The sequence below is a fragment of the Guyanagaster necrorhizus genome, assembly GCF_019112545.1.
Source record: "Guyanagaster necrorhizus MCA 3950 unplaced genomic scaffold BT62scaffold_48, whole genome shotgun sequence".
NCBI lineage: Eukaryota > Fungi > Basidiomycota > Agaricomycetes > Agaricales > Physalacriaceae > Guyanagaster > Guyanagaster necrorhizus.
Window position 1 is genome coordinate 252,720 of NW_025064927.1, and position 17,346 is coordinate 270,065.

The 17,346-nt window shown below is 46.6% G+C and overlaps 9 protein-coding genes across 9 annotated transcripts; 4 read left to right on the top strand and 5 right to left on the bottom strand.

Annotated features, from left to right (window-relative positions):
* Nucleotides 1-62: 62 nt before the first annotated feature.
* Nucleotides 63-2,562, bottom strand: BT62DRAFT_937944 (ARM repeat-containing protein). The gene is made up of 7 exons (XM_043187432.1): nt 2,276-2,562; nt 1,901-2,220; nt 1,524-1,849; nt 1,347-1,475; nt 1,113-1,298; nt 727-1,058; nt 63-670 (listed from the first exon to the last, which is right to left on the bottom strand). The coding sequence occupies exons 1-7, from the start codon at nt 2,535-2,537 to the stop codon at nt 264-266; spliced, it is 1,962 nt and encodes a 653-aa protein (XP_043034058.1). The 5' UTR covers nt 2,538-2,562; the 3' UTR covers nt 63-263.
* Nucleotides 2,563-2,724: 162 nt separating this feature from the next.
* Nucleotides 2,725-6,169, top strand: BT62DRAFT_1012627 (uncharacterized protein; the record flags this gene model as incomplete). The annotated part of the gene is made up of 14 exons (XM_043177953.1): nt 2,725-3,215; nt 3,266-3,491; nt 3,561-3,935; nt 3,983-4,144; nt 4,214-4,278; nt 4,335-4,450; nt 4,501-4,745; nt 4,792-4,884; nt 4,957-5,013; nt 5,344-5,427; nt 5,477-5,578; nt 5,638-5,804; nt 5,858-6,065; nt 6,116-6,169. The coding sequence occupies 14 exons, from the start codon at nt 2,725-2,727 to the stop codon at nt 6,167-6,169; spliced, it is 2,445 nt and encodes an 814-aa protein (XP_043034059.1).
* A 324-nt stretch (nt 6,170-6,493) lies between these two features.
* BT62DRAFT_581588 (uncharacterized protein) lies at nt 6,494-7,116 on the bottom strand. Its single transcript, XM_043181502.1, has 2 exons — nt 6,947-7,116; nt 6,494-6,882 (listed from the first exon to the last, which is right to left on the bottom strand). The coding sequence occupies exons 1-2, from the start codon at nt 7,062-7,064 to the stop codon at nt 6,695-6,697; spliced, it is 306 nt and encodes a 101-aa protein (XP_043034060.1). The 5' UTR covers nt 7,065-7,116; the 3' UTR covers nt 6,494-6,694.
* On the bottom strand, nt 6,916-7,900 carry BT62DRAFT_989234 (uncharacterized protein). Its single transcript, XM_043190146.1, has 7 exons — nt 7,866-7,900; nt 7,758-7,821; nt 7,514-7,709; nt 7,399-7,466; nt 7,275-7,346; nt 7,194-7,224; nt 6,916-7,140 (listed from the first exon to the last, which is right to left on the bottom strand). Coding segments are annotated over exons 1-7 (462 nt in total). The 5' UTR covers nt 7,868-7,900; the 3' UTR covers nt 6,916-7,111.
* Nucleotides 7,901-7,982: 82 nt separating this feature from the next.
* Nucleotides 7,983-8,725, top strand: BT62DRAFT_1080799 (uncharacterized protein; the record flags this gene model as incomplete). Its single annotated transcript, XM_043179607.1, has 3 exons — nt 7,983-8,096; nt 8,161-8,591; nt 8,637-8,725. Exons 1-3 carry the CDS (start codon nt 8,029-8,031, stop codon nt 8,723-8,725), a joined length of 588 nt encoding a protein of 195 aa, XP_043034062.1. The 5' UTR covers nt 7,983-8,028.
* On the top strand, nt 8,540-9,151 carry BT62DRAFT_937947 (uncharacterized protein). Its single transcript, XM_043187433.1, has 2 exons — nt 8,540-8,591; nt 8,642-9,151. Exon 2 carries the CDS (start codon nt 8,841-8,843, stop codon nt 9,033-9,035), a length of 195 nt encoding a protein of 64 aa, XP_043034063.1. The 5' UTR covers nt 8,540-8,591; nt 8,642-8,840; the 3' UTR covers nt 9,036-9,151.
* Nucleotides 9,152-10,245: 1,094 nt separating this feature from the next.
* Nucleotides 10,246-11,329, top strand: BT62DRAFT_1080800 (PLAC8-domain-containing protein). Its single transcript, XM_043179608.1, has 5 exons — nt 10,246-10,425; nt 10,478-10,582; nt 10,640-10,778; nt 10,832-11,004; nt 11,055-11,329. Exons 1-5 carry the CDS (start codon nt 10,366-10,368, stop codon nt 11,211-11,213), a joined length of 636 nt encoding a protein of 211 aa, XP_043034064.1. The 5' UTR covers nt 10,246-10,365; the 3' UTR covers nt 11,214-11,329.
* BT62DRAFT_983095 (Dna2-domain-containing protein) lies at nt 11,325-15,418 on the bottom strand (the record flags this gene model as incomplete). Its single annotated transcript, XM_043189745.1, has 10 exons — nt 11,325-11,690; nt 11,743-12,040; nt 12,091-12,380; nt 12,617-12,742; nt 12,788-13,720; nt 13,772-14,290; nt 14,345-14,778; nt 14,836-14,920; nt 14,969-15,076; nt 15,134-15,418. 10 exons carry the CDS (start codon nt 15,416-15,418, stop codon nt 11,325-11,327), a joined length of 3,444 nt encoding a protein of 1,147 aa, XP_043034065.1.
* Nucleotides 15,419-15,610: 192 nt separating this feature from the next.
* On the bottom strand, nt 15,611-17,260 carry BT62DRAFT_997706 (uncharacterized protein). The gene is made up of 8 exons (XM_043190673.1): nt 17,080-17,260; nt 16,921-17,029; nt 16,841-16,864; nt 16,644-16,790; nt 16,516-16,578; nt 16,275-16,463; nt 16,152-16,216; nt 15,611-16,099 (listed from the first exon to the last, which is right to left on the bottom strand). The coding sequence occupies exons 1-8, from the start codon at nt 17,208-17,210 to the stop codon at nt 15,787-15,789; spliced, it is 1,041 nt and encodes a 346-aa protein (XP_043034066.1). The 5' UTR covers nt 17,211-17,260; the 3' UTR covers nt 15,611-15,786.
* Nucleotides 17,261-17,346: the final 86 nt, after the last annotated feature.

Sequence of the window (17,346 nt, forward strand, 5' to 3'; positions counted from 1 at the left end):
CTCATAGGAGCCAGGAGCATAGCTGCATTACTTTTTTCCCAGACCACAATCAAACCACGATGGGCTGGTTTCTACGCATCCATGACCGTGACCATGAAAGGTCGTGAACAAAAAATGAGACCATGGGTAGAACAGAGCTGAGGTTGGATGGACCGTAAAGAATTTTACAGTCATAGAATGTGCTTGGCCGCTTCGGGGAATATACGATTCTTCATAAATAAGTATCATCCAAGATTCCCGACCATCGAGACAACTGCACCAGTCTAAAGCTGTCGTATCTTCTCCAACAGCACATTCTTACCCTTCATATCACTCTCCTCAATTTCCTTGATCACATTGGTCATAAACCAACTCTTCACCAAATCTTTTGCCTTATCTCCACTCAATGCCTCGGCAACCACGAAGGCACCATTCCGCTCACCCTTCGTACACATTCCGACAATCACATCCTGCCCTAGTGTCTCTACGAGCTGATCCGCAAAAACAGCTGAATCCCACTCGGCCACCTTTTCAACAGTATTGCTTGCTCGGTTGAAATGTCCGCCCTGGAGGAGAGTCTTGTACATGCGTGAAGTATGTGGAAGATCAATAACATGCGGGCTGGCAAGGTCAGTTGACGGATAAGGAGCTGCAGCTGCTTTGAGGAGTGCATCCACCGCTTTGGATTTGTCTATAAGGCAGAGATCAGAATAGGTTACATGGAATGCAGAAGCGAGAAGGACGTGCCATCAACGGCGTAAAGCAATATCTCAGGGATGACAAGACTTCCGCCAGGATCCCGACTAATCTTTTCAGCATTCTCAGATATCCATGCAAGTAGAGGCTCGCTGGCACCGATACGGATTTCATTTTGTCGGATGTTTGCATCCTTTTTGCTCGTTCGAGATCGAATTTCATCGGTCTCGGTTATCGACGCTATTTGCGCGGGGGTGAAGTGTCGTCTGGTACGAGGAACCATTAGATAGAGGAGCACTCGACGACCCTGTGGCGAAGGATATAACGTATCGGCTGCTTGCGTGATCTCAGTAACCAGGGTTTTCAGTACAAGTTTTGTGTCGCTGGACAACGATGACTGAGTCAAAAAAAAAAATAGAAGAAAGCGACACACTTACTCAATTACATCTATAGCCGTGAACAGTACTAACTGAGCCTCCTCATTTGTACACATCTTCAAAATGTGTGGTTTGAGTACTTTGAGAATCTGTTTTCGGCCTTTTGCCGTTTCGCGTGCGAGAAATTCGCGCACGACTCGACTCCCGTCCTTCGTGTGGACCAGCTCGGCCAAAACTTCCTGACAGCTGTAGCACTCTAAATTAAGGGAAAGAGTGCAAAGACTGACTACGTACCATTCAAACATTTCGCGATATTGCTTGTCTCGTTCCCCCTCTTCACTCTCATTGACAGCTACTATGTATTCCCATAAGGCACGATGCACAATTGCGTGCGTGATAGCACCCTTATCGGGATTGTTGAATCTGCATCAAAGTCAGTTGAAGATAACAAACAAGTCTAGGTGGCCTTACATTGACATCAGTCCCGTTTTAGTCGCGGTAAGAATTCGCTTCCGTCGTTCCGTGTCTCCGCCTTGCAAAACACCGCTCAGTCCCTTCTTCGCGCGCTCTTTGTCTTCAGTGCTGCCGGATGTTATACTAAACAAAGTAGCCTCTTTCCCATAGAAATCACGAAGAAGCAGCGACCGTTCGTATGCATTGGCGTACAACTCGAAGGCATCGGCCAGCACCGAGGAAGCCTCTCGGTGAAGAAGCAGTCGCAAGGTGTGCGACTGAAATTCGAGGATAATGGAAGTGCGATGAGCGGGACAATATCTGATGAGCTTGGTCACAAGGAACTGCGAAAAGAGTAAGCAAGAAACCGGTGATTCCCCGGGTGAAACACATACTTTTGAGTATTTGTTCTGGGCTAGTTCTCTATACTTCCCCTTCAACTCGACGGCTACTTCATCTCGTTCTTTTTGTTTGCCGTGCTTGACAACAGTCTGAACTATCCGGCTGGCATCGTGTTTCAGGACAATATCCTTCACTTTTCCACGTATAACGTTCATGAGATCGTGGATGTGCTTTTGCCGTTCGGTAGGTGGTATATTTTTCTGTCGCGCGAGTGACCACACTCTCTTGGCCTCTGTTAAAAGAGACGAATGAGGTTTTGCCGTCTTTCGTTGCCCTTGAAGAAGTTTTTGTGCTTTACGAGCCTCACGTACCGCTACCCGTGCATCAGTCAGACGGATAGAACGAAAAAAATGGAGCTGGTAACGCACCCAATGGATCTTTCGCTGCCTTTTCCTCGACTACATCCATGCCCTCGCCATCGGCCACTTCATCGTCCTGTTTTTCTGGCACATCATCCTCGTCTATTTCATCGGAATCAGAGCCAGAACCAGCGTCAGGTGCAAGTTGAGTTACAGGTCGACTTCGTTTCTTTTCAGACGTCTGGGGGACACTCAGATTGATTTTCTTGCCGGAAGGACCGGCCTGGGATGCGGCAGATCTCTTTTTCGCTGTTTTCGATGTCGTAGCCATGAGGGAATAATGAAGATACCGAAAATATCGAAATATCGAAAATACCTTTTTTACTCGCACTTTGTGACTTGTGACATGGTTCGTCCCGTCAAGGCCGGACCGTTGGCCCTTAGCCATCCTACGTTTTGTTTCTTGGTGTATCAAACAGCCTATGCCATGCAGTCCTTCGCAACAAGAAGCAAAAGAAATGCCCGAGTTGCCTCCGTTACTGCGCTTGGCCTTGAAGTTCCGGATCAGTATACAACTGATGCAACCGGATGATATGCATGTGTGGGTAACGAACCTTCAGCGCAGAGTCGGTCGACTGTTCGAGCTCAACCATCACCAGGATGGAAACAGCATATATCACCGGCATAGATCTCTATGTTCTAAGCCTTCTTCCTTCTACATCTGGGCTGTTCACGGTTCGAAGAACTCCATGCATTCTCATCAGCCTTCTCTCTCTTCTGTCGCTGCATCAATCAAGTCATCATCGACAACTTACTCACTTGAAGAAGACAATGATAACATCGACACCAACAATCCAAATTTCTCGTATGGACGATCCGTCTCGTTCTATCAGTCCAATACGTTTTATCCCAGTCTCCCCCTGCTAACCGGCCTGCCCAGTAATGACAGTCACGAGTCCCTAGAAAAACTCCCCCTTCAACCGGCCGACAGTTTTGTGTATCCAGTGCGGTAAGTTGGAAATTCTCTTACAGTGAACTACTTTTGACTCTTTCACGAAGAATGAGTGCCATCCTTCGATCACCCCATGAAAGTAGTGACCCGGGTCGGGAGTCTGTTATTTCTCTTGAGACTAACTGGCGACGGCGCCAAACTATCAAGCGTGGAGTCACGCGAAGAGTAAAACTTATCAAGGGTAATTTCATTGTTGAGTATCCCGTACCCACGGCCGTTCGGAACGCTATCGAGTCAAAATACACCTCCATGCAAAGTACAGAATTCTCGTGCGTTGAATCCGTATCTGGTGACTCGACATATCGAACTGACAGGACACCCCAAGCCATATGAGATACACAGCCGCTACATGCGATCCGGATGACTTTACAGAAGCAAACGGTTTGGTCATTACGAACAAGGTTCTACAACCGCGAAACGGAGCTGCTCATTGCCGTCACCTCGTATACTGAAGATAAGACTTTGTACGCCCGCACCTTACATGGAGTCATGACGAACATCCGTGACATCTGTAAAACCAAAAAGTCCAAATATTGGCGAACTCAAGCCGAGGCCGGTTCTCCCGGCTGGCAAAATATCGTAGTGGCGCTGGTCGTTGACGGCCTGGAAGCGATGGACAAGAGTGCCCTAGACATCCTTGCCACTGTTGGTGTCTATCAAGATGGCGTGATGAAAAAGCAGATTGATGGAAAATCAACAGTAACGCACATCTTTGAGGTACGTTCCTATTCATTTTTGCAGTCTTTTTATCTGACATGTTGTAGTACACCATGCAGCTATCCATGGATGCGAAACCAAATCTTGTACTTCCACAAGACGGCGATCCATCGAATCTGGTTCCCGTGCAAATCGTAGTTGGGTTAAAAGCGCAGAACCAGAAGAAGATTAAATCTCATCGATGGCTGTTTAATGCTATTGCACAATATGTCTAATATTCTTGGTACGTATATCTGTTCTCTCTCAAGGTCTGAGCTCACGCGCCATAATTAGACAAGCCTACTGAAAGTATGTTTGGCTATGTCTCCGTGTTGCCTGGAGCATTCAGTGCGTATCGATACAGGTTCGTCTCGATTTCAGTGCTACATTGTGTTATCCTACAACACCATTGATGCATAGAGTCATCCTTGGCCGACCTCTGGAGCAATACTTCCATGGCGACCACTCCCTTGCGGAGCATCTAGGCGACCAAGGTATCAACGGAATGTCCATCTTCCAGAAGAATATGTTTTTAGGTATGCGCTATGACGCCCCGGTCGGCTCATCGTTAATATGATGTCTAAAGCCGAAGATCGTATTTCGTGTTTGGAACTGGTAGCAAAGCGAGATGAACGATGGACACTAACATACGTCAAACCAAGTAAAGCCGAAACCGATGTACCGAAGAGCGCCGCGGAGTTGATAGGACAACGGCGGAGATGGCTCAATGGTTCATTTTCTGCAAGCGTCTACGCGCTCGTCAACTTCTTCAGGTTTTCCTGCTCGGGACATAGGATCTTTAGAATGCTGTTCTTCCATATACAAGGCTTGGTGAACTATATTCCATCCATATTAACAGTCACTGATGGTGAGGTAGTACAACGCCTTTTCTTTGGTCTTCTTATGGTTCGCCCTGGCCAACTTGTGGCTTACGTTCAGTATCATCATCGATCTGCTATCATTGCAGGGAGTGGAGTGTCGTATTAGTAAGCAATATCGAACTGGACTGACATTTGGATCCTGCATTGACTTCACTACCCAGATTCACTGGATCAACTTGGGTTTAAAGTATCTTTATCTGGGTTTCCTTGTACTGCAGGTATGTCTCAGCGGACTAACTCCTCCAAAAAGTTAAATTTGCTTGTCTCAGTTTGTCCTAGCATTAGGTAATCGGCCCAAAGGAGAACGATTTGCATATACACTTACATTATGGTAACCTACTTACCATTCTTTGCCGGCATTTTGAGCTTTCCCCAAGGGTTTATGCTGTTCTCTCTGTGTATCTCTTAGTTTGTTCGTTTTGGCTCACGTCGCTTACCTTCAAGGTGACACTCCTTGGCATTCCTCGACTCAACTGCTAATATGCATGCCCATACAGGAAATTCCCAATGCATTCTAAGAAAATAAGTCGACCGTGCAAGTTTTCAAGTCGTTCTTTAACCTACCTCTTGGTCCCCTGGTTGCTGCAATGATATCTACATTCGGTATCTATTTTTTTGCATCCTTCTTAGATGTACGTAGGGCGGCTTCCACTTGAAGTGATCTACTGACAAGTATCCTAGGGCGATCCATGGCACATGTTCACAAGTTTCATGCCGTATCTATGTCTAGCGCCAAGCTTCATCAACGTTCTCAATGTCTACGCATTTTGTAATCTGCATGACGTGAGCTAGTAACTATGTGCTGTCCAGTAAATTTCTAACAGGTCGTCCTATTGGCATAGGTGTCTTGGGGAACGAAAGGAAGTAACAAAATAGATGTTCTTCCCTCACTGAAATCTCGTACAACGCTTGGAAATGACGAGCCTCATGTTGAGGATACGACTAGGATGCAGGAGGACGTCAATACTGCATTCAAAGAGACGGTCACGCGCGCTCTTTGGAAGATTAAGTCAGCTGAAGGAAATGAGAAGCAACCTTAGACGACGAAAACAAGACCTTCAGGATTCGACTTGTGGCTACATGGATGTTCACAAATGGCATCCTCGCCGTCGGGATCGAGAATATTAATGGTTGGCTGAATGTGGACGACGAAAATATATCAAAAGAGATGATCAAGAATTTCGAGGAGGGCTATTCGGAGAAGAGAAACAATTACTTTGCTTTCATCTTATATTCGACTTTTCTTCTGTCGGTTGTGAGGTTGGTAGGTGTAAGTCTATGTTTGCAATGTTATAAACCTCGCACTAATGGTTTCCGTAGTGTTTATGGTATTGGCTCGGACACAACTTGTGCAAGTCTTGTCGTAGGACCTGAAGTGAAGCGGAATATGATTTTTGCTATTGGTCCCTCAGATAACAATGTACACAGCCAGAGGCTCGTTTGTACTACAGATGTGACCTGGACTGATGAGATCGGTACACTTACCAATTTTATACTCAGTTTATTTTCCGCCATCCTCAGTTTATTTTCTCATGTTGATCCCGAGAGGCCATATCATTGTCATCCACAGGGCATATTCCTTGCTAGGATGCCCTGAAGTTGATTGAGCTCGTTGCCAGCTGTCAACTTTACTGCAAGCGCGCAATATGATGGCATCTGAGTTGACTTGGCACGTATCTCCTCTGCTTCCCCCACCTCCTCGTGCGTAACAGCGCTCTTACGCTTTTCCTTCTTGTGTCGAGCACAAGCAAACCTTCTGCGGCATTTTGTAAAGATGCGCCTATGTATCTGCCCAGAGGTTAGAGAGTTGTGAAGCTCTTTTACCTCGCCCATTGTCTCTGGGATGCCTTTCCTTTTTGTATGTTTTTTCCCTTTGCATTTTTTCACCTATGTGTGCTGCTACCATGACTTCCCACTGGTCCTCCATCCATCCGGTATTATGTATGTGAGTCGACGTCTACCAGAATTCCTATCGCTCGCTTCAATTCCTATTCCAGGTCTGTTTGGAACCGTAATACAGTCATGCGAAGATGAGGGCAGGAGCACAGTACTTAAGTCAAAATTTGGTCGGAACCCGCTCGACCGAACTGCAACCGCGACATCACTTTAAGTTTCGAGCTGTGAACACACGAATGGGATTGCCCGACCTACTCTTACACGTTTTACCTCGGAATGATCTATCTCCGCTTTCCACTAACACCGATGTTATACCAATTAAAATGAGTATAATATGATTTAGCGGAATGACCGGGGATACAGCGGCGAGCATTTATTGACAAGCTAATCGTGTCCAACACTGCCTGGGTTCGGCGTCTATTACTTGACAATAGAATTTACACCACGAGCTACAGGACACAGCGTAAGACACAGTGAATGAACCAAATGCATTTTCGCATACCTGAGAGATAATCTTTCGCGGTGCTGACACTCTACGGTGAGGAATGAGCAAGGATTCAGAAGCGACAAAACACGCACGTACCATCCCTTTAATAACTTGATACACACTCTTATCATGAAACCGGAGGCCCGTAGCAGGGTCTGTATAGGGCGCCTATTTGAAAGAATAATGGATAAGCCGGACTCAAAACTGCTAGAACACGCACCTCGAGACCCGTAACATCGCAATAATGCTTCATCGGCAACACAGACGGCGGAGCCTCAATCGATGCATCTATAAACTCTTCAGTAAACTGAAGCGGTAAATCCGACGTGACGCACATGTAGGCATTTCGTCTGGCTCGAGGGGAACATCCGGTTGGGCAAGCTTTCTCCTCTCCCGCTCTGCCCTCTCCCGCTCTCGCTCCTGACTCAGCACAGTCTTAAAATTCTTCGCCCTACGATTGACATTCTTGGTGTAGTAGGGATTCTTGAACGGTTTTGGGCTGTGCAAGTAAGATAGCTGCACTGCTAGGCTCTACTGAGAAGGTCATTGGCAGCCTCTCCGAGAAAGCGAGGTTCGTACGGGAATGTTGGGCGTCGACGAGCCATCATTTGCAGCTTTTCTCCGTCCTACACCCTTGGGAGGCCTGGATAATGGGTCTAATGCATTCGAAGAAAAAAAGGTACGTACATGATGGTAGTGGTATCGAGAGGAACGGCTGATCGGGCCGCTGGCGCATGTGCCATTTGCCTTAATCCAATAATCCAAATGTAAATGTCGTCTTCAACCTACATTTCGGTGAAGACTATGAAATCCATGGCCTTTTGATAAGGGAAAATCTCTTTCTGAGTGCATGTATATCTCGCTTTCTAGAAAGACGTCGTATAGCGACGAGTACGACGACGTTTACTTGGACATCTGGTACGACCAACAACCTCCATTCATCAAGGAACGAGTTCTGCGGGACATTTCGTATCAACGTTAGGGTCCCAGAAATATATGGGCTTTCAGCGACAAATCTGAAGAGATATTTGGGAGTTCGCCCTTCCATTCGCAAAGAGTACGGGGTCGCTCTGCACGATATCATAGAGGCCAGGAAGACAGGTAACTCTATCATACCTATTCAGGCTGATGAGGGCGAAGAGAGCCAGGAAAAAAGAGACGAAGAAGAGCGCGACGACATGACCCAGCCTGCACCGACTTTCGGCGTCAAGGGCACTTGTGAGGAGGACCTCGTCGAGGACAGAGAGAAGAGGCAGGATACTGGTAGAGTCTTCAACGGTGGAAGTAAACTCGCAGTCGCTGATAGTGGGCCCACCAGTACTGAAGCATTGGAACAGTATCCTAACCCATTCCGAGAGATGGAGGCAAAGTCGCAGCTAGCAGGTTTCATCGTCCTTTGCTACTCTGGCATTGGTAAGGAACAACAAGCTAGTCTTAGTTCCATTTGACGTTGACGAGTACAGGAAAATCTATCTTCCTCTACTATATCCTTCTACTACGCTTACAAAGCGAAGAAACCGACAATCCTGGTTAGCGTCCTGATGTAGCCGTCGTATTCCTCAAACAAGCCGTGTTCACTGTGGCAATGGTTGATTTTCAGAGTGTGGCAAGGTTCATTCCTGTCGCCGCGTGGTGTCTCGTGGTGTCTCGTGGACTTCGGCTATGACCTCAAAGTTCCCCCAGATTCTATCATCAGTCTCCGTTCTTCATCGTACAGGCAGCATCCCTGAAAGAACATTGCGTCGCCTGGGAAGACAAGGCTCTTGGGGTATGCATCAGTATTTCATGAAACCTTTTTTGTTATCGGAACTTATTGTCAGTTATGTGGGCTTTGTTTTCCTTTCTTACTCCTACTGAAAAAAGATGTGATAGACGAGATCGAAACCTCAGAGTCTCCGAACACATTTCCGAAATTGTGTTACAAGTTTAGTACGAGCAAAACACACCATCTATGTTAGATGTAGAAATAGTACGATACGAACACATTCACTTACCTGTTTGATTTTCTTTCCTTTTTCAGTATGACACACCGTTCCGCACATCTCAGCTTTCAACCACAACGCTGAGATTAACGTTACGACGTTCTATTCTAGCGCCCGTTCTCTTCTGAACCCTTTTTCTTGTTCACCATGTCCATGCTCCTACCTCATTAACTCCAACAATCTACGCGAATTGCCTATCGATTTGCAAACTATCCCAACCTGTATCTGAGACAGATCAATGGTCTCCTGAGTGTACTGGATTTTGAACATCTGAAAAAGCTGGTTGACAGCTTGCCTTGCTATGCTCTTTGAGTTTTGGACAACATTATTACCATCACTGTCGACATTAAAGGTTATCAGGCCATTCCCAGAGCGGATATCCCAAGTCACCTCAGTGAGCTCTTGATCCAGCACCTCCAGTCTTCCTCTGCATGCGTTTCAGGAGATTTCTATCATCTCTTCGTGCAATTCCTATCTCGCACGTGGAATTCCAAATCTGTTTCATCTTTAGTCTCCATAACTTCCTACTTCCACCCACTTTGTTTAGGCTTCTGCGTCATGTCGGCGGGGGGAACTGGGACCTGAGGCTTCTGGTTGATCTTACGACGGTACTTGTGATTGGAAGCATAGAAGCCGAGCCGAGGAAACATGCACTGAGTTCAAGGTACACCATTCCAAAACTCTTCTGACCATTACTTTCCCGATGTTCCACTGGTGCACCACATCTCTTGCGGTCTCAGAAGTCATAGTGGTATTGCCTAAGAAAGGAGCCTTCTACTGAAACAATCCCCGAAGCGGGCATAAGTATTTGCCTTCCGTTTATTGTTACTTGGGTATCCATCTCAAAAAATGTCTTTTGTCATTGAATACCAGGACACTGAGCCTTGAAAAAAAAATAATGCTGCATATGCGTTAAATGCAGCTACTTTCATTCATAAAACTTCCTTCCTTCGAGGCCCCTATGATGTTCATAATGATCTTTGTCTTACAGTGTCGTCTATTTTCCAGCCATAAAGGGAATTTTAATGATCACATGAAAATTGTTCTCAGATACCCACGAATAATTCTCGTTTCTCCGGGGAAATTCATGATCTATCCGAGTACTCCTTTTCATTTCGCCGGAGACATCCTTTAGACACAGTCTCACATATCGCAGAGTATATAAGAAGACTTTCTACTCAGGATGCATCGTCATTCACAACACCATGCCGTCCCCTTTCACCACTTACAACGATGCTCCTCCTCCTGCCTACAGTCCCCACAATGTCAGATTTTTGTTTTTCTCTTTCTAGATTTAATCACTTAATGTTTCTATAGGACGGGGGGGCTCCGAATCAAGATGCATTAGCTAGGCTCGATAGTCTAGTGGAAAGGTTCAGATCATTGCACCACCCACCGACCGTACCCCAGAACTCCAGGCTCGTAAGTACAGACCATTCTTTTTCACAAGGATATCTCCATTGACAGCACTCTTTTTAGTATGTTACGAGACAGCCCAAGCCGATCAAGCCGATCACTACTGAAACGATAACAAGTGTGCCCTTATATGAAGAAAGTACTCGTGAACATAGGAAATGGTCTCACGGTCTGTTCAACTTTTGGGGAGACATCCGCACCTGTGAAGTTCTAGAGTCCTTGCGCCTTTTCCTGTTGCTTACTGTCTAGAATTAGGTGTGTCGGCATGTTTCTGCCCTTGTATCACATTGGGCCGCAACATCGATCGATACGATCATCTTCAAACAACTGGTTATCCTCACCCCGATCCGTTTGGTCGTTCCTGCTCTGCCCCCTGCTGTGCACATGCTGCATGTATTCCCTGCTGTGGTGTGGCTTGTGCATTTCAGGTTTGTTTGGATCTTCGATGTCTACTTTCACTCTCTAATTATTCTGTCAGGCGGTATATCGCGGAGAAATTCGGGAACGTTATGGTATTGATGGAAGTGTCATCGAAGATTGCTTCGCCTCTACGTGCTGTTATCCTTGTCAATTGACTCAAGAAAGCAGGCAAATATCCTTGGAAGAGAGGCAATGGACAGAAATGTTTCATGTTTAGGAACTTGAGTTTTATTCCTCGGGTTCGCAATTTTTGTAATTGGTTCTCACTCTTAGTATTGGTACAAACTTTGTTGCTATACATTCATATATCCCCGATTATAAAAATTCGTTATCGACCGTCATTTACTAGGTCTCGCAAAATGGGTCGACTGCGTAAGAGACCTGCCTCTGTTACACCTTTCTTCACCTTCAATTTCTTTTGCGGTCTGGTACAGTCTGCGTTCTCTTTCCTCTGTCCTATAACGTCTTCTACAACGCGCTTCGGAGACGTTGCAACATCAAATGCTCTCGCGTGACTAATATCTGCTTTGGGCGGTAGCTGCACGATCCATTTCTGCTCTTCCATCAGAGTAAAGAACTCTTTAAGGAGAGGCGCATCCTGCAAAGTATTGCGCGATCCAAAAATGATGAGCTTCGATCGAGCCCGGGTGAACGACACATTCATTCGTCTCCAATCCTTGACCAGGTCACCGATCTACGTAAACACCATTGAGCGTTAGCATAATGAGTTCACTGATATTACTTACTGAGCCATCCTCGTTAGAGCGCACCATCGAGATAATAATACAATCTTTGTCTCGTCCTTGACTTCGATCAGCTGTAAGAACTTCGATGCCTTTGTGTTCATGAAGCATTTGCGTCAAGAGCTTCACTTGTTGCCGGTACAGCGAGATGATGCCAATTTGGTCCGGAGAGACTCCACTGCGCAACATGGTTTCAGTCACCTGGTAGACAAGGCTAGCTTCGACTTCATTTTGGACCAGATCTCCCACTTTTGAATCTTGGGCGGGTACTAGATCTGTATCAACGAAGACGGCTTTGCAGCTAGGCGCATAGTCGGCTTCATATATAATCAAACAAAGGCGCATGCATACCTCTTTGACATGAGCTGCTCGATCCAGCAGTCGCTGCTATGACACGATAACTTCCCTCCATGTATCCCTTTGAGGAAATCACGATTTGGAAGGACTAGAGAATGGTTCGCTACAGCTTGAGATCCACAACGTAGACGATCGCCATAGATGAGTTTATTAGACAGCATCATTATGTCAGAATTCATGCGATACTGATATGCGAGATCAACGACCGAATGAGCATGAGCATCGGAGAGACGCCGGAAAAGAGATACATCCAGCCCTCCTTGACGGGCCTCCTTGTTCCGAACCTGGAATTTTGGTATCAGCTGCTATTAAATACTGAATGTACAAAGACTCACCAGAGGCGGCAGCTGGAAGTGATCGCCTACTAATACGAACTTGTCCGCGAAGCGGAGAGGGCCAAGACAGCTAGGAAGTGTGATTTGAGACGCCTCGTCGACGATACAGTAGTCAAACTTGCGCCGAGAAAACAAGGCGCTGCATGGTAACTTTCAGCACGGTCTTATCAATCAACCAGCCCTACGTACTTATCGATTGACAAACAAGTAGTCGCAACAACGGGAGGTGTCATGATCTGGAACTCTAGTTGTTCGACGGTAGTGGGTGCTCGCTTCGAAGACAGCGTCATGGGGCGGATGTCGGGATGGACCTATGAGACGATGAGATGAAATCATGCAATTATAATGTGGAATACCTTGTCAGTGTTACCCAACCTCAAAATACCGAACTCGACGTCCTTCAGTTTCAGCAAAATATTGTCCACGGCAGAGTGCGTGTAGGAGGTTAGCAGGACGGTCTTACCCATTGCCACGACCGTCTTTATGATAGCTGCAACAATGGTCGTCTTCCCGGTCCCAGGCATCCCAAGGATCAAAGCGTAATCTTCGGCTGAAAGAACCTTATTCATAGCTTGCATCTGGTTGGCGTTGAGGTGCGCAGAGTACCGAGCAACAGAAGGAGGAAGAGGTAATGGCTCGGTGCTGAATGAAGGATACTTCAGATCCACGACAAGTTCTAACCGTCTAGTATCTCCCCCCAAATAGAAGAGCTGGGCCAGGTTCTCGCGAATACGGCCCATACCACCATAGAGCTCATCCCGGTCAATACGGAAAATGATTTCGGGCGAAACGGGACCAAAGGCTGATAGACGATCGCGAATAGATAGCAGGGACAAATCATGATCCACTCCGACGATGACATCTGTTGGCGTGAGCTCAAGGATAAATCCTCTTGCAAGCGCGAGTAGATGAGGTTCTACAGAAATCGTCACCGCGTCACCTGCATTGAGGAATCCACTTAGAAGGGAGGAGGATGTTTTGTAGCCGGTAGAACGGAGGAATTTATAGGTATATTGATGGATTTTGGTATCCCGGGATGCAGGTGACTGAGACAGTGGGTGATACGTCGAGTCAATGACCATGGAGCCAAAACAGCGACCTTTGCTTTCTCTTTCAGAAGCACCCATAGTCCACAACTCTTTTTTAAATCGACTCATGTCAGATTCTTCGAGAGATACGAGATGTTCCCATTGTTTAAAGAAGGCAGCATGGGAAGGAGAAAGATGTGAGGTTTTGAGAGAATAGGCATCCGCAATCGGAGAGTTAGTATCCTCAACGTTTTCGACAGCCTGCCAGGATCAGTGAGTTAATGCGCCGTTATAGAAGTAGATAGTGATCACCTTGCGGTACAACATACACGTATCCAACACATAGCATCTCTTGCATAACCTTTCGTCATCCAGTGTCGGTGGAAGGAAGCGTTCGGGGGGATCTTGATGACGACGAACCATGTAAGAGGCCATTTCGTTTCGCGCCATGATGAGCCCCCTCAGTTCATTTCTGTTCACGTCGACTTGAACAACCTCTTCACTCTGTGTATAGTACAGAAGACCTGAAGACACCTCCAAACCATATCGCTCTTCCGCAAGAAGGCTGTATAACATAGTCTGAGCGCGATGCTCCATGCCTGCCATGGCACGTCCGGTCTTCAGCTCCAACGGTTTTGGTCCATTTGTGAATACGGGTTTATAAAACGGTGGTTTCATCTCAGAGATGACCGTCTGCACGGTCGCATCGAGTTTACCCTTCAAGCCGTACGAAGGGCTCCAAATATCTTCTTCAATGTCAAGAATTGTTGATATCGCCAACAAGGATACGTCATCGCGACCCCCTCGACTGTTTGTCAAGTTTGCGCCAGGCTGCAGAGGAGTTCATAAATATGCTAAACAGAGAACAAAAAGCAGATGAAGTACCTTGGGCGATGGTGCTATGTATTTTTCGGAAAATACATGAAGACCTTTTGCGCGAGCCTTCACTTCCCGTTTCGCCTGGTCGACATTGGTGTTGATGCGAACAAGATCCGATAGTCCGCTTCGAACAATCTCATCAATCTTATCATCGACCCAAACCTCGTCCCAGCGATCTGCGAGAAGACAAGCCTGTAACACACTATGAAGCATATTGCCCCAGACAAGAGAAGGGGTGTAATCGGATGATGAACGAACAAGAGAGGATATTAAGGGTTTCCTGCGACACTGAGGGGTGTTGGAGAGAGCGGTAGCCGTAATGAGGATATCAGGGTGAAGTATAAGCAGATTGCTTTTAGATGAAATCGCAACTGAGGACGTAAGCGAGGAGGACGATTCGCCCAGAATAGTGAAATCGCCAATAATGTTGACGATGTCACCTGGAAGTAATTATATAATGAATTTCAAGAGCATAGACAGAGCGTCGGACGACACACCTTTACGAACATCTGTGACTATCCAATCGTCGCGTAAAACAATTGAACGCTTCTCTTTGCTGCCGTCGATTCTCACTATGAGGTTCTAGTATGCAAGTCAGAGAATGGATGCACTAATAAGAGCTTAAATCACTTTTTCGTGTCTAGAGCCGACTTGATGCTCTTCAATGGCTTGTACAATACACCGTGTACACGCTGCACTCTTAAACGATTTCTGAGCAAGTTGTGGGGGAGGTTTATGCTATAGGTGAGTTTAGCATAAATTAAAGTATATGCCACTTTGATAATGCTTGCGCACCAGAATCTCTTTCTTTTTTGTCTCTTTCTTGGGTGTGAGAAAGTCGTCACTGAAATCCCAATCCTCTGCTCCTTCCAGAAGATCGGTTAAGTTAACGTTCTTGGTGGAGAGAACTTTAGGTGGTGTAGACGGCTGTTTCTTCTCGGGTGTAATGGGCGTTGTTTTCTGCTTGGGCTTCGCCGGAGATGGTGTAGGGCTCGCGTTCCAGAATGAATTATCCAAGCCGGACAACAGATCCTGCATGAACGCATCCTCCTCATTGGCGGTATGTTTCGCGGGCGACATTTCGAGAAAATGGAAGGAGAAGAAAGAGAAAAGAAGGAAGAGGTCGAGGTCAAGCCTCAAGGAAATGAATGAGGACAACAACAGCAAACAACGCGAACGCGTCAGCTTAATCACGTGGATATGCATAGGCAAACCTGGAAGACTAATTAATTGGCAATCAGTGCGAGCGTAAGCGTAGGGCATCCCTGCCGAGCGAGATGGTAGCAGACACCAGTGAGTACAACAATTTACAAAGGAAAGTAAAGATTATGCATGTATCGTACAGATAATTATACATTTGAGTGGAGCTATGATGATTTATAGAGGCTACAAGGAACAACAAGAATGGAGAACAGCTTCGACAACAAGAGACAAAAACAAACTGCTTCCTACGATGTTATTACTGCACCAGCCTCCTGACGACTCTTTGCAACTCCACCCTTTATATGCTCCGCATAATCAATGTTGTAAGCATCCGCACTAGAACGTCCCAAAGCAGACTTGTCGCCGAAGAAATAGGTTGAATTGCTCTTGCTCGCAGCAATAGCCCTCAACTGCTCGAGACGGCGTAACTCCACCAAAGTTTCCAGAGCCCGTTGTCGTTCCTCCGGCTTCACATTACCCTTGTCCATGGATATACTTCGAGCAACCTCCTCGACCTGCCTTGCCAGGGCTGAAGCTTCCATAATCGCCTGTTGTTGCCTGTACACAAAGATTTATAAACCCGGGACAGGACAAGGAAATGAACACGGACCGTGCCTCGGCTTCACGAACAACAGTCTTGTAACTGGCGTCAGCTTCATTCGCTTTAGCCCGGAGCTATGGAATGGGTTAGATTGTTCGAGAATGATAGGGCAAGAGAAATATAGGTTCTTACATGGCCCTCACTTTCCAAAATTACGCGTTGCTTATGGCCTTCTGCGACATTGACTTGTGCTTGCGTATCGAGGAGCTGTTTTCGCCGATTACGCTCAGCCTCCATCTGGAGTTCAAGTTGCCTCTCGACTTCGCGATTCGCAGGCTGGAATGACTGGATCTCGAAACGAGTGCCCTCGACTCCCCAATTCTATGGCAATGTCACTTGAATCGTTTTCCGGCTGTCAAAACGACATACATACTTTGATAGAATTACCGATCACGGAATTCAGTTTGGTGTTGAGGCCGTTTCGGTCACCTATTACCTGCACAGGTTCCCTTGATGAGAGGGGGGGGGAAAAGATTGCGCGCAGAGTTGAGTTCGACGCACCTGGTCGTAGCTAAACGTCCCGAGAACCGCTCGCATAGCTGAGGTTCCGGCATTCCTGATATTATTCTGCACATCACTAACTTCAAAGCAAGCCTTGTATCCGTCGACGATGCGATAAAATAGAGATCCTGAGCAAGTTACGGGGACCTGTTTCGAGCGGTTGAGCAGCAGCAAATGTCAGGAGGAATCTGGTTTACGTTGTCAAGAGTATAGCCAGGGAGCTACATCAATGTAATCAGCATCCTTGAGGAAGAAAGCTCAAGTAGTAGTAGCGTACGTTCGGTATTGAGATGGAAGATTCCCGCAAGTCGACTTTATGAATAGTATGGTAGATTGGCATATGCAAACGGATTCCAGGGTTTAGCTGCACCGGGTTCCGACCAAAACTGACGAAGTTAGAAGCCTAAGTTGAAAGGAAAAACAGTTGAGAACTCACCTCAACCTCCAGCCTTCATGCCCTTGGTCTATTATGGTAAAAAGACTTCGTCTCGGAACAGCCAACCATGACGGTAGCCGTCGATTTGGGAAACGAATAGCCGAGCGCAAGGACGTCCGTGATAAATTCATGTTTCTTCAGTGCCAGTATAGTGAATCATGGTTGAGAGCGAGAAGGGATATTTATACCTGAATGATGAACAAGCCGGATGGACGCGTCGATGAAGATGCCGGCGGAGAACACGTCAGCACCGCCACTGCAAGAATA

Coding starts and splice junctions, on each gene's coding strand:
- BT62DRAFT_937944 (XM_043187432.1), bottom strand. CDS start 2,537: ATGGCTACGACATCGAAAACAGCGAAAAAGAGATCTGCCGCATCCCAG. Junction 1,850..1,900: donor CCCAGAACAAATACTCAAAA/GTATGTGTTTCA, acceptor CTCTTTTCGCAG/TTCCTTGTGACCAAGCTCAT. Junction 1,299..1,346: donor TATCGCGAAATGTTTGAATG/GTACGTAGTCAG, acceptor AGAGTGCTACAG/CTGTCAGGAAGTTTTGGCCG.
- BT62DRAFT_581588 (XM_043181502.1), bottom strand. CDS start 7,064: ATGCTCGCCGCTGTATCCCCGGTCATTCCGCTAAATCATATTATACTC. Junction 6,883..6,946: donor CCGAGGTAAAACGTGTAAGA/GTAGGTCGGGCA, acceptor TCGCGGTTGCAG/TTCGGTCGAGCGGGTTCCGA.
- BT62DRAFT_989234 (XM_043190146.1), bottom strand. Junction 7,467..7,513: donor GCCAGACGAAATGCCTACAT/GTGCGTCACGTC, acceptor AAGAGTTTATAG/ATGCATCGATTGAGGCTCCG. Junction 7,347..7,398: donor GCGATGTTACGGGTCTCGAG/GTGCGTGTTCTA, acceptor TCTTTCAAATAG/GCGCCCTATACAGACCCTGC.
- BT62DRAFT_937947 (XM_043187433.1), top strand. CDS start 8,841: ATGACCTCAAAGTTCCCCCAGATTCTATCATCAGTCTCCGTTCTTCAT.
- BT62DRAFT_1080800 (XM_043179608.1), top strand. CDS start 10,366: ATGCCGTCCCCTTTCACCACTTACAACGATGCTCCTCCTCCTGCCTAC. Junction 10,583..10,639: donor TACCCCAGAACTCCAGGCTC/GTAAGTACAGAC, acceptor CACTCTTTTTAG/TATGTTACGAGACAGCCCAA. Junction 11,005..11,054: donor GTGTGGCTTGTGCATTTCAG/GTTTGTTTGGAT, acceptor TTATTCTGTCAG/GCGGTATATCGCGGAGAAAT.
- BT62DRAFT_997706 (XM_043190673.1), bottom strand. CDS start 17,210: ATGAATTTATCACGGACGTCCTTGCGCTCGGCTATTCGTTTCCCAAAT. Junction 16,464..16,515: donor TGATCGGTAATTCTATCAAA/GTATGTATGTCG, acceptor ACATTGCCATAG/AATTGGGGAGTCGAGGGCAC. Junction 16,100..16,151: donor GTTCGTGAAGCCGAGGCACG/GTCCGTGTTCAT, acceptor CTTTGTGTACAG/GCAACAACAGGCGATTATGG.